The sequence below is a fragment of the Hetaerina americana genome, unplaced genomic scaffold, assembly GCF_022747635.1.
Source record: "Hetaerina americana unplaced genomic scaffold, ioHetAmer1.1.p SCAF_5, whole genome shotgun sequence".
Classification (NCBI taxonomy): Eukaryota; Metazoa; Arthropoda; class Insecta; order Odonata; family Calopterygidae; genus Hetaerina; species Hetaerina americana.
The window spans coordinates 19,738,170-19,752,292 of record NW_027287095.1 but is presented as its reverse complement, the minus strand read 5'-3'; the positions used below and the strand labels follow the sequence as shown (position 1 = coordinate 19,752,292).

The following is a 14,123-nucleotide window of genomic DNA, read 5'->3' as shown; positions in this document are numbered from 1 at the left end:
CTTTTAGAAAATACAAATGTATATCAGACAAAGTACCTAAAAATAAGAAATATAAGATTTAGTAGGAGAAAAGAAGGGTGATATTTTTATCTTGCCTAAATAAAACTGACGACATATGATGTTGGCCCCACAATGGAACAAAGCACTGTCCTTTATTGCCTTTGAATTTGGCGGTCCGTAATATCGAAAGTGTATTGTTCTATCTCTAGTGACATCTATTGCGAGTAGTTTGGTCTCAATTGTTGGGTTGCGATTTATCTGGTACTGAACGACTGGATATGGCTGCTCTTTCTAGCAGGATTTTGAGCGTTACTGCTCGTCGCAGTGGCCTTTTTACATCAATTAGATGTTCAAGTAAAAGTAAGTGAAGGTGTAATATGTTACCTTCGAGAACGTCGTCGTTTTTCGTTGTATGGTTACCTAAATTTTGCTGTATTTGATGGTGGCAACCTCTGCGCTGTAAAGGCATTAAAAGTTCTCCCATTTAATATAAAATTAATTAACAATCCCATGCTTATGTTTCTGTAATACATTATCTCCCATTACAATTGTACAGTGATGGCCGACCCTTTGGAGCATGCCACTGGGTTAGAAAAAAGAGAAATGTTAGCCAATATGGCTGGAAATGATGTAAGTAGCATTTAATCAGCTGATAATTTGTACTTATGGAATAGCAGTGCGGTTTGGATGCTAAGCTTTTTATTTCCAGGATCCTTACGATATGAAAGTTTTCAAGAGGGGACCAGGAACTAAGGACTGTCCGACCGTGGTACCGTCGGCGTTTGAGGCAAGGATTGTTGGATGTATTTGCGAAGAGGACTCTGCTAGTGTTGCTTGGATGTGGCTAAAGCAAGGGGAGCCGAAAAGATGTGGCTGCGGATATTGGTTCAAATTGGAACCCAAGAAACCCATATAGATATTCGTTTAGTTAAATCAGTTTGGTAATAATGATGTAAATCAATCAAGTTAGCATGTATCAAATATAGTTGCATGTTTAAGGTGAAAATGTACAAAATGTTAATAAAAGGCTTATAAATAGAAAGATTGTAATTGAATTACTGTCAATTCCTTCTCACTTCCAAATATAATTTCAACATCCGTGGGAGAGGTGAAGTAATATTAGGTTCTCAAGTAATTTTTTATTAAACCATTGAATAAATAGCAAAATATTCAATTTTGTTAGTTGGAACTTTTGTGATGAAGATATCTAAAGGTATCATTCGATTAATTTCGATATAATAAAGAAACGTGCAATGCGATTCGCGGTTGTTTTATGAAGCCGATTGTTGATGTAGGTAAGAGATGGTAAGTAATTACCTTTGCAGTTCCACTTTACTCATTCATTAGATGACTACTCAATAGCACTAAGTTTTGACGTAGCTAATTTTGAAAGCGCATAGTCAGGTGCTTTAAATGCCATTTTATAATGAGCTCAGATTTTGTGTTTTATTGTTGGCTTTCTTAACATTTAATTGAGGTCTACCCCTGGCTTAATCAACTACCCAGTTTGAAGTACTTGTTGTCAATCTTTAGCAACGAGCGAGGTAGATTTATTTTACGAGAACTCACTTGATTATTATTTCGTAGCCGATGACGCCCCAACTTTCGCCAGTTGACGATCAAGACAAGCTTCTAGATGAAGCTCTTAGCCTTGTCAAGACTCAAGCGTTTCAAATGAAACGTCAGTTAGACAAAGGCAAACTGATGGATGGTCTTAAGCATGCATCGACGATGCTGGGAGAATTACGGACATCACTGCTTTCACCGAAAAGTTATTATGAACTTTGTATCCTTCGTGAACTATTTATGTGTATGGTATCCAAAATTAGCATTATGGTTTACGCTGCATTTTCTTCTTAAATTATGAATAATGCTGACATATATACTAACCAATTTTAAATGCATGTGCAAGAGTTTATTAATGTTCTTCTCGTCATATATTGTACCCATTAATTTAGTTTTTTTATTTAAACAATAATGATTGCCATTGGGTGCTTTAAGGGTATGCCATGGAAAACACCATGGCAGCCATAGTTAATGTTTGTATATAACTAATTAAATTCGTTGATATTTAATGTTAGAATGTTCAGTAAATATTTTCCCAGATTTCATACCTTGAGGATATGTATGCAAATAATAATGTCAACAAATTAGTATCGCCCCGGGAGTCTAATATTTTTCTATTTATTGTATCATTTTTGTTTCATTTGTAACCCTGTATGGTAGAAGGTGAAAATGAAACCTCTGGCATTTCTGTTGTATTTACAAGGTGTAGATATATGCATAATATTTACCCAGGGTAGAGCTTTGCGGAATTTTAATCATAATCGCGACATTTTTAATAAACTTAAGACAGTTCATTATTAACGTATTGGTGAGCTTCTGTCGTTAGAAATCTATCTTTGCCAATTCCTGGGAGAATTCTCCTTAACCATAGTTAGATATGGCCATAACTGATGAACTCAGACATCTAGAGCTCTATTTGCTGGATGAGTTCCAAAAAGGACGAAAAGTTGCTGATCTGTATGAACTAGTGCAATATGCGGGAAATATTGTACCACGTTTGTACGTCAATTTTAACTTGAAGTTTTGTGCTGAACCTTCCCTGTGTTTTAGATAGCCATTTCATTCTGAATTGGCAATATTTATATTGTTGATTTTGCCTTCAATGCTAAGGGTTCTTATAATCATCATCACCAGGCTATCGATCTGAGGATTGGTTTATAACAACTCTAAACTTTCTTATTACATCCCATTCTCATCATTTTCTCATGGTTCATTATTTTTTTTCCTCTGCAATTGCTCCCCTAATGAATACACTGCCCCATAGAAGTTGCTCTACTATTGATGAGACTGGTATAGGGAATGCAAAATGTAAATAGATTCTGATGATCTTAAAACTAATACAAAGCATAGAGAAATGCATTTATGAAATGGACTAAGATATATGAATATCAAACTTTCCATTTTAATTCATTTCAATCAATTTGCATTGATGTATTCAAAATTTTTTGTAAGTAACACTTGACTTTTAGTTATACGATAAGAGAAAACAGTTGATATCATCTGCATACGTTACATTTTTATTAATTAATGAATTAGGCCAATTGAAGATCCTTAAAGTACTTTAGAAATAACTGGCAAATGGTTGGATAAAATATTTTGTCTATTCTGAGTAATGCAAACCTTATGATGTTGTGCGTGAAGTTGAGATTTAATCCAGTTTAAGGCCTGATGCCTATTGCATGACATTTTGTGAGCAGCAGTTGATGGTCAACCATACCAAATGCTTTGGAAAGAAACATGACATCGATCTTTTCTCATATATGGGGTTTCAAATAAAGTTTGTGGCATGAATTAGGTCTGAAACACTTGATTTGTTTTTCCTTTAATACCATTAGTTGGAGATCAGTGTATTGTTTTCTAATTAAGACATTAGCCAGTTCAAGTATATTTTTGTTTGAATAATTTTGAAAATTTTTAGAGTAAGGATATTGGCCTGTGTACTGGTTGCCTTTAATTAATTTTTAGTATCATTTTTTCATGTTGAAGTTTATTGGAATCACTTGAATTGTCTTGATTCAATAAAATGGTCTTTGCAGTTGTATAAAATATAACCCGAGACTTCATCTAATCCTGATGAGGAGCTATTTCCCCATTTTTATTGGGCAGATTTTATTTTTTTCTCATTGTGAGGGTAGAGAAAGATGATTGGAGATGACTTTTCCAGCTTAGGTAGTGTATTTAAATTGTGGATACTGTTAATACTGTGAATGCATCCAAAGATAATAACCATTTTAAATTATTCTCATGCCCACTTCATTTTAGCCTACCTCTTTCTTCCTCCCTGGCACCATTCCCCTTTCCTAAGCTTCTTTTCCCCCCTTAATGCATCCCATACAATAGAGCAGGACACTTTTAGGGGCCCCCTTCTGGCCCTGTTATGTTCACTATCTGTGAGTTTCACAGCAACTTTGCTAATTCCTTTAGTGTCTCCATTTATATAAACTAAAGGAAATTTGTTTGGTAATGCATATAGAATAACTTAATGGAGAGTTAATTTTAATGTAAAAATACGGCACGTGCAGGATCCAAACTACATTTTACTTGCTGGAAGAATGCTCTGGTTTTTTTTATGCTCTCAAAATAGTTTTAAAAAATAATCTCTGCATTGCATATTTCAGGTATCTTCTCATAACTGTTGGACTTGTTTACATCAAGACTAACATGAGCCAGAAAAGGGATTTATTGAGAGATCTTGTTGAAATGTGTCGGGGTGTGCAGCATCCCCTCCGAGGTCTGTTTTTACGCAATTACCTTCTGCAGTGCACTAGAGATGTTCTTCCTGATCTGCCTGACACCCCAGATCATCCAGACGGGACGGTAAATACTGCCTTAAATAATTCTACACTTAACATGTATCAACAGTAACCATAACGTTTATATAACCTTATACTGTGAAGAACTCACTGTTGCAATGATATAGCTAACAATTTACGTTCAGCCTTGTTAGCATGGTTTGGAGCTGCATTCAGGCCCCACAATACTAGATGCGGCTATCCCTCTCTGTTTTGATTGGGTCTTGGTTGACAGCCTTGAAGGTGGTGGAAGTGCTTGCGTGTTCTGTTTAACTCTAAAGAGTTAAGTCTGGCAGGAGCATTGATGATTACTTATGGAAGGGTCATCCATTGGGGTGGATGGAATATTGGCAGTAAGACAAATTGACATTTCAAGCTCCTACCTCCTCATTCTTTTGCAAAAGCCTCAGATGATCAAAGATTGGCTGCATGGCTGTATCAGACTGGTTCAACATGTGACAGGTGTGTCAATATTACCTGGACTCTTGGGAGAGGTGTGACTGGAAAGGAGTAGAAGAAAATGAATGAAATGGGTGTGAGGCAAATGGAGGAACAAATTGGAAGTATTTGTAGCAAAGTGCAAGACACTCTATAATTGTTGAAAATGGATTGCTATTAGGGAATGGTGACCTCATGGGTTGGCTACTGACCAGAAGCCCCAGGTTCAATTCCGTTGAATGCCTTTGGACACAGCAGCTGCACCCCAGTGTTGTGATGTTTATGCATGCCTAATATTCCTGGGAAACCACGGGTGGCACAAGGAAAGGAACTCTGCTCTCCTCTGCTGTGATGTGTGAGAATTTCAGACTTAAAAATATTTTTCCATTAGGACTGTAATAATGTTGTGCATGATCATTGTCCATTGTACTGATTAGAATCTAATCAACTTCCCAAACAAAATTGAATGTACCTCTTTTCAATCACTGAGATGATTTGCCCTTTCTGACTAATTGGCAAACTCAGACTGCAGGAGATACCACAATAGTAACTTGAATGGGGTCATCAGTTAATGGGCATTATAATGTGAATGTGACAATTTCAAAGTGTTATTGGTAAACCACAGGACTTAATCACTCAGTGTCCTTCAGTTTTGCTTAGACATATGTACAAACCGAGTGTGGCACAATTATTAGCCCAACTTGTGTGATCTAAGGTCATGTAGATGCCCTGAGTTTATGCCCAACATTCTTTGGTACTTGGCCATACTTGTCACCTAATTCCTGTAACTCTCTGTAGTTATTTTCCATTGTGGTGTAGTAAATCTATGCTTATCCTCTTGTCTGAACTCCAAGTTAACTGGCAACTACATCCAAACTGGACAAAACTGTGCTAAATATCAGTTGTCATGACTTTTCTTTGCATGATTATAAAAATGATAAAATGCATTCTGCAAAATTATATGCTTTTGTGGCATAGGACCTAGAGGCCCGGTTAAACAATCCTTGTTACACTCAGCAGCTAATTGAAGAGAGAGGATCTAGGCACTCATAGCCCCACCAGGATATCAGTGCATTGAATGGAATTCATGAGGAGCAGGGCATTGGAATTAAATGAGAAGGAGGGTAATTGCTGTTCTAGTACCCACTAAACCAGTTCAGAGAGTGGCGTGGACTATCCTTCAATAGGATAAGAATATAGAAGGACTATCAGAGGATGCTGCTGCTGTCATAAAAGTTTCCAGACTTATGTTTACTGTAATTTGTGGAAGGAGAGGTGGATTTTACGAAATCATCACCGGTGTTGAAATATTTATCCAGAGTGGAAGCACGTCACACCCATTTCACCTGAATGATGAGCATGCCATCATGGTGTGGGGCCTGGGTTCACAATTTTTATCCCAAATGCCTATATTTTGCTGGTCAAAATTACAGAATTTCTGTGTGAACTCTTTAAATGTCAAATTGAAGCAAACCCTTAAACTGAATTGGTGTTCCTTGAAAGTGGTAAGTCTTATTGTAACTGTTAGATTGTTGTAAGTGGTCAACTGATTACTGATGCTTACAGCCTTTTTGTTTTTGGATCTAATGGAAACCACTAACATGTTTTTTAGAATGTTAGAAGGCTTGAAAGTTTAGTACTGTTATGTATTCTCTTCTCATTTATTGTTCATGAGAGCATCTGAGATGAAAACACAGATAATTGTGTGTAGTGTTAAAATTGATGCAACCCTCGTACAGTTATTTGCTTCACAAAATTAATGCTTGTTCTGCAAGTATAAAACTTGCTTGTGGTGTTTGATGTGATTTTAAAAAAAATGTTATTTGACAGGTTCGTGATTCCGTGGATTTTGTTTTGATGAACTTTGCTGAAATGAATAAACTGTGGGTAAGGATGCAGCACCAAGGGCATTCAAGGGACAGGGAGCGCCGTGAGCGGGAGAGGGAAGAGTTAAGGATCTTAGTTGGGACCAATCTTGTTCGGCTTTCGCAGCTGGAATGTGTGAATCTGGAGAAATATCGTAAGGTAAGCAAGATTATGCAGACAATGGTATTCTTTTAAATTCTATGGCAAAGGCCAATATATTATTTGAATATAGTTATCAGAGAAAGTTAAGTTTAAGTAGTTTTATTAAAATAAAAAGCCCAATAAAACAACGTTATGAGTGGTGAATTATGCTTAGTCTTTTTAGGGAAATAGTCAATGTTTCAAGTGAATAAAGTTTCTTATGTTTAAAGACATAGGATTAGTGGTTCTCATGGCATTTGTTGCTAGATACTTGCCATAATGTATTCATTTTCTGAGGAAACACTAAAAGCCTTGCATTAAGTTAAAATGTTTTCCCCTAAATTAGGTCCCCTGGTTATTATTATTTTAAGTATTAACTTTTAATTTGAAAAACATTCTCTTGTAATATTTGAATTAGGTTCCCCATCTATTAGATTTTGGGCACATATTATTAAATATAATGAATAGAATAAAAATAAGTCTACATGCCACCCAGCAATCATAGGGTAGAAGTTAACAGAGTATTCAGTCAGTTAAGAGAACATAATTGCGGGTGTTCCAGGAAGGAAAAATATGATAGTGTTAGGGGATTGGAACAAAATGGTAGGCAAAGTAAGCGGTGATAGTGATTGATGTATGGGACTACAGTTTAGGAATGAGGAATGACTGTGGAGAGAAAATATTACACTTCTGTAGGAGACAGGACTAAATCATAATGAGCTCATGGTTTAAACACCAAAATAGACATGTGCATGCATGAAAAATTCCCAGGGATTCAGAAAGATCAGTAAGACTATAATATGGTTTGGTACAGATTTAGGAACTGTGTGATTAATTCAAACAGTTTATTGAGAGTGGATGTGTATTCAAATTATGATTATTACTATCTGATCATAGGCAAATTGAAGGGTATTAAGGGAATCAAAATCAAATAAGGCTGTGGGGTGGACATAAGTTTGATTTCATATGTAGCTAAAGTGGTTCTCAGGATCATCAACAAGAGGGTGTGGGACAAAGGGTTAATTAGGGGATGATCAGTGTGGGTGCAGGAAAAGGAGAGGCACACATGATGCCATTGCAGCAGTGAGGTCAATAATTGGGAAGAATATAGAATACAATCTGGATGTATTTGGCTGTGTCGTAGATTTCAAGAAGGCATTTGCTCGGGTGGATTGGATGGAATTGATGAATGTATTGCATAAAATAGGTGTAGATTGGCAGGATAGGTTGGTTAACCACAACCTGTAATGAGGTCACCAATAGAGAGGAATGGAGAATACTATCAGGATACCTTTGTCCATTTCATATATTAAGAGATAGAGAGTTGTATGGATTGAATTGGGTTGAAATGATGAATCTACTGCAGAAAATATAAGTAGATTGGAGGGATAGCTGACTTCTCTGCGAACTGTATAATTCTCAGAGTGCTCAGTTGCGAGTGGGGGATGGAGAGTCCAGATGGACAGTCTTAGGAAGAGTGGTAAGACAGGGGTGTCTGTTATCACCCATGCTTTTCAACATACATGTAGTGGAAATGATCAAAGATGCATAGGAAGACTAGAAATAGGAATGGAAGTCTGTGAAGAATGTATAAATTCAATTAGATTTAAAGATGATCAAGCTTTAGTAAGCCAGTCAGTCAAGGGATAGCTGCTGAGCATTGCTGAGTGCTTAGGCAAGCCTTTGTGATCGGTGCAGGATGAGAATAAATATAATAAAACCAAAGGTATGAATTTTTTGCAAAAGAGGTTTACTTAGTTAATTATTTAATGTGGAGTTAATAAACCTGAGGAAGTGGAAGTTTACTTATATCAGAAGTGTTTTGGACCAAAATGGTCGAAGTAGTAGGGGCATAAGGAGAAAGGCATCAGGCAAAGAAGCTTTGCCAAGGAGGGGGGCATTGATGACAAGGTGTCCAGTAAGGATGATAAAAAAGGCTCATTAAACATTATATGGAGTGTGGTTTTGTACGGCAAGGAAACATGGTATTTGAAGCAGGATGGTAGTTGTAGATTGGAGGATTTTGAAAAGGGAGTGTGGAGAAGGATGGATAAGGTGAAGTGGACCGAAAGGGAAAACAAACTAGGAAGTGCTAGGAGGAGAGTGGAATCTTGGAAGAAATCCAAAGGAGGCAGGAAAGATGGTTGCAGAGTATTTTGATTGGAAACTACGTGGACATAAATCACCGACAGACTGTCATAACATTTGCCATGCATCCTGATTGACAAAATTGAATTCTGATTCAAAGGCTACCAATATCCCCTCATGTGTCACAATTTTGCTTCTCTGCTACTGCTACTCAGTCACTATTTCTGTATTTGAATCTCCTTCAGCCTGTGTTGCCTGGGATTTTGGAACAAGTTGTCAGCTGTCGGGATGCCATTGCCCAGGAGTACTTGATGGAGTGCATAATTCAGGTGAGTTATTTAATCTCATGTGGCATTTAAGGATATCAGAATAGGAAGAAGGGGAGGCCACAAAGAGGAGAATTTGTGTTAATATCGTTCTGGGGGTGTCAGCAGTTTGTATTCATTGCTAATCCTTTGTGAATGCTCCCTTGAATGGGCTGGTGTATACATGCTGATGCTGTTGTAGCCATTTTTATTGGATAAAATTGCATTTAGTGGCCCGCTCAAATCAACTTTATTTTGCATGGACACATTCGTTATTATAAAAATAAACAGGTCAATCTGTCAACACAAAAACCTATGGAACGGTAAATGGAATTGACTCATCACATATAGTAATACACTTCAAGGGGCTTAACTGAGACCTTTTCTTTGATACTAAATGAAAAATAAATCATTTCCTTACTATCAGACTTGTGTTTAGAATAAATGTATTCTGATCATACAAATTTAGTGCCAACGTTTACTTGTTATCTCAGTAATGATGCGTTAAAGATATTAAAGCTATTGGTTTAAGTACCAGTAAATCACACAAAAGACTGAAAATTTGTGTATTTTGATATTAATAGACTATTATTTAGAATTTGGTATACCATAAGCATAGCCATTGTCACTATGAGGCCATCTATATGTTGCATTGATCCATAAGTTACTAGTCTGTAGTATCTCCATCAAGTGAAATTCATTTGTGGTCTGTGCGCTTGATGCAAATGGGGTGAAGTTTATGATTGACAGCTTACATGATTCAAATAATGAAGCAATCTAGTTTGGACTTACCAGAGTATCTTAATTTCAGGCACTAGTTGTAACTTCAATTTTGTGTATTTTTAATATGTGTAATTATGAATAAAAGTTCTACCTCTGAACATATATTTAAAATTTCATTGAAACAGGTTTTTCCAGATGAATTCCATTTGCAGACATTACATGCATTCCTAAAAGCATGTGCTGAGTTGCAGCCTGGAGTTAATGTTAAGAATATAGTTATTGGACTGATAGATCGCCTGGCTACCTTCTCTCAGCGGGGAGAGACACCCATCCCTCAAGATGTGCAACTTTTTGATGTGTTTTCAGAGCAAGTAGCCCAAATTATCCAGGTGAGACCATTCATGTCACTATTGTGTGTGTATGGCTTCATGTAATTAAGTTATGTTGTATCATCCTGGCCAAGTCTTGCCAGAAGATGCTACGTGAGTTGAGCATTGAAACACTGGCCAAAACAGAGACTCTCACTCGTCGAATTACATTGCTGATTGAGGGCTGCTGCGTAAAATACGCTGGGAAAGTACCAGATCTTACTCTATGTTGAATCAATTTAAACTCACTGACATTGGCGGCTTCTTATTTTTGGTGCAGAATGAGATAATGACAGTTCCTCAATCACAAATCAATCATCGCTCTCATTTTATTTATTTAACTCTTGGTTTAGTGTGTGCATTTTGGATAAATCATTTTTCTGCAAACATAAGTGCCTAATATTTAATGTGTTAGGATTTCTTTAAAGTGCCGGTTGTATTCTTAAGCATTGATGCCCTCACATTATTCTTCACAATTTGATCATTATAAATTTTAATATGGTTTCATGGCCTCATTATAAATGTTTGTATGTACATTTTATATTGATTGATCTAAGAATCTATTATCAATTGAAACCTGGTGCATTAGTAACCTAAATAAGAGGCACCATTATGTAGTTAGAAAGACTATTAGCCAACAGTAGCTATTTACTGACTGTCACTATTGGCTATTATTTATGTTCAAATAGTATCCAAACATTTGAGTTTTTATTCAAATGCTAGGCTCAAATTGCAAGTTTTATTTGAGATAACTTGTTACTTATTCATTGCAGCGATGTTATCTCTCCTTGCAATTTTGGTGCTGTCCTATTTATTACAAAATAAAAAAATAATTTGTTGTCATGCAGGAGGATCTTGGGAGGTGCTCTCGTGGTATAAAAATCACGCAATTACATAATTACCCAAAACTGCTCCCTTCTTGTGCCTCCATTCTGTTGCATGTGCTTGTTTCTATTCTCTTTTCATGTCCACTTTTTGTTTACCTGGACTTTGAATTTGTCAAATGAATTGTCACCATGTTGTGAGATGCAGACTCGACTGGACATGGCCATTGAGGATGTGGTCTCGCTACAAGTTTCCTTAGTTAACCTGGCTCTCAAGTGTTATTCAGAAAAGGTGGAATATGTGGACAAGGTTCTTCATTCAATGCTCACAATATTTGAGCGACTAAATTATCAAAGGTGTGTAATTTTTGTACTTATAGTAATTTTACTCTTCTTCATGCATATTTATTTGATTATGGCCTCTTCGCATGGCCTGGACATCTGTGAAATTGTTGCTGTGAGACATTGAGAGAGTTGCATGGGCAACTTTGGCAATATATCGTTTTGCATGCTTCAGACTGCTGTTCACTCGATACGGAAGTAAATCCCATGTTACACTGCAGGCGTCTTGATGCATTAAATTGGGAAAACTGTGAACAATGTTGTTTTACAGGTATTAATTCACTGAATGTTAAATGCATTTGGAATTTTAGAGCAAACATGTCCATCTTTGTTTTTAAAAATTCTATCAGATTGCCAGTTTTGAGTAAGGATTGGCCAGGATTTCTCCAAGTAATATATTCAAGACCAATATCTTCCAAAGGGGTCGGTACTGAGTATGGTGCTGTTTGAAAGTGCAGTTAACAACGTTGTTGAAAGCATACATGCAATGATTTCATTCCTGCTGCTTCAGTTTGTGTTAAGTGTTTGTTCCACTAGCATTTTATTATTGCTAGTGATTGCACATTTTACCAAACTTGTGTGCAGATTTGTGATTGTGTGCAAAGTTCATTAATATTTTGTGCATAGTTTAAAAATGTTCCTGAGGAAAAATTGACGAGAAGACAGTCATAAGAGAATTAAAATAACCATAGAACTGAAAAGTAAAATCTTTGAAAAGCAAGAACAAGGTATGAGCGTGGCTGATCTAGGATACTCATACAATCTGCCTACATCGGCAATTTGAACTATTCACAAGGACAAGATTAATGAGGTAGTGGCAAGAATGCCTACACAGCAGTTACATGTTCTCGGCAATGTTGGAATATTGCTTCTTGTATGGATAAACAAAAAGCAATTGCAATGTGACAATATTAATGAAATATCATTTGTGAGAAGGCAGAACATTTTTGCCAACCTTGTTAAGAAGAGCCTGGATCATCAACACCCAAAGAAGTGTTTGAGGGAAGCTGTGGGTGATTGGAGAAGTTTAAGAGAAAACTGGCATCCACAGAATTGTGAATCGTGGTGAAGCAGCAAGCTCTGGCCCAAAGGCAGCAGAGAATTTCATTTGTGACTTCAAGAAGTTCTTAGATTCTGAGGATTATCTGCCACAACAAGTTTTGTAATTGTGATGAGATATCTTCTGGATAAAGATGCTGAAGAGAACCTATGTAAGAGCAGAGGAGAATGCATTGCCCAGCCACAAGCCAAATACCATCTCATGCTGCTCTTTTATGTCAATGCAAGTGGTGATTAGAAAAGTAAACCCCAGCTTGTTTACCATTCAGTACTCCACAGGCCTTTAAGAAGTGTAAAGTCCAGAAGAGCGGGCCTGCTTGGGCTCAACCTAAGAGTCAACTGGGCCTTCATGGCTTCAAAAGACAACTAACCCAGTGGTGTATAAGATGTGGTTTAGAGAGGTGTTGGAATAATATGATGTTACATGAGTGTCTTACTCATGGCACTAAATCAAATTAAACCTGTGCTTGTAGGGGCACTTTATGGTACTATCAAGGCAAAACTCTTCTGCGTTTTGTAGTGTTTCACATTGGAACTATTAGTTCTCTGGATTGCTATGGAGGGAATAAAATCGAGTGGCACATTGTTTCTAGTATTGCCACAGATTCACCAAGTGCCATTATTGCCATCTCTTGAATTTCTTCCTTTAATCCTTCTCCAGGACATGCAAGCTCTTTATTTTTTGGCTCCATGAAAGGAGCATGAGTGTCTCCTTTCTGTTGGTTTTTGGACATGTAGGAATAGTAGGTAATGAGAAGGTTGACTCTGGGCTAATGTTAAAGCACAAGTGGAGGAATTGGTGGAGAAGCATTGCTGGGAATAATTCGTGAGAAATAAAATTTGAGGTGTCACCATGAGAAATGTTTGCCGAGGAAGAGTAGCTATAAATCAACTGAGGATGGGCCAGTGTGTGCCTTGAACGACGCATTCCTCTTTGGTGAAGATAGAATCCCACCACATTGTGATGTCTGTGACTCAACTCTTGACTGTTCGACACTAACTGACAGATTGCGACTAATACCGTTTTTTACAAGACCAACTTATTATTAAAAGGGGACCAAAAGACATGCCAGAGGATGACCCTGATGCAATTGGTTGGTGACACTGTTTGTAAGAATGATAGGGCTTCTTGAAATTTTATAAGCCATCCCTTATTAGTATAGATGTTTACACTTAGTGTTGTTAATTTTTAATCAGCCCTTCACCTCACTTATGCAGCTTATTTGTGCATGTATTGTATTTAAGCACATAAATTGGCATCCACATGTATGTACATATTAGTTTCATACTATATATACACTTAATTATGCATGAGTATTGTGAGTTGATTTAAATTCTATGTACCCAAATGTTTCTATATTCAGGCATGTGAAAAAATTTGTGGTTGTGCATGGTGCAAAATGACCATTGCTGTCAACACACAAACCAAAGCCTCAATTATTACTACTACTGATCCTAAAGTGTACCCTGGTGTTATTCCAATAGTCACATTGTTACTATTAGCTAAATACTGCAGACCATCATGTAGAATGACCACTGTTCACATTCTTTGGTATTAGTATGTCTAAAATGAATCCAGCCTAGTTCTGGCCCTCTTATGCTGATTCTGTA

The 14,123-nt window shown here is 36.9% G+C and overlaps 2 protein-coding genes across 2 annotated transcripts in view; both read left to right on the top strand.

The window, feature by feature from the left end:
* Positions 1–219: 219 nt before the first annotated feature.
* On the top strand, positions 220–1,042 carry LOC139693733 (cytochrome c oxidase subunit 5B, mitochondrial-like). The gene is made up of 3 exons (XM_071591996.1): positions 220–360; positions 557–630; positions 710–1,042. Exons 1-3 carry the CDS (start codon positions 279–281, stop codon positions 914–916), a joined length of 363 nt encoding a protein of 120 aa, XP_071448097.1. The 5' UTR covers positions 220–278; the 3' UTR covers positions 917–1,042.
* Positions 1,043–1,261: 219 nt separating this feature from the next.
* Vps35 (Vacuolar protein sorting 35) overlaps positions 1,262–14,123 on the top strand; it is a 30,228-nt gene continuing 17,366 nt past the window's right edge. Inside the window, exons 1-8 of the mRNA XM_071592290.1 lie at positions 1,262–1,305; positions 1,588–1,786; positions 2,442–2,565; positions 4,185–4,383; positions 6,627–6,821; positions 9,137–9,220; positions 10,105–10,308; positions 11,320–11,468. Of these exons, the coding sequence (XP_071448391.1) occupies positions 1,303–1,305; positions 1,588–1,786; positions 2,442–2,565; positions 4,185–4,383; positions 6,627–6,821; positions 9,137–9,220; positions 10,105–10,308; positions 11,320–11,468 (1,157 nt within the window). The 5' untranslated portion in view covers positions 1,262–1,302. The remainder of the gene's footprint in view (positions 1,306–1,587; positions 1,787–2,441; positions 2,566–4,184; positions 4,384–6,626; positions 6,822–9,136; positions 9,221–10,104; positions 10,309–11,319; positions 11,469–14,123) is intronic.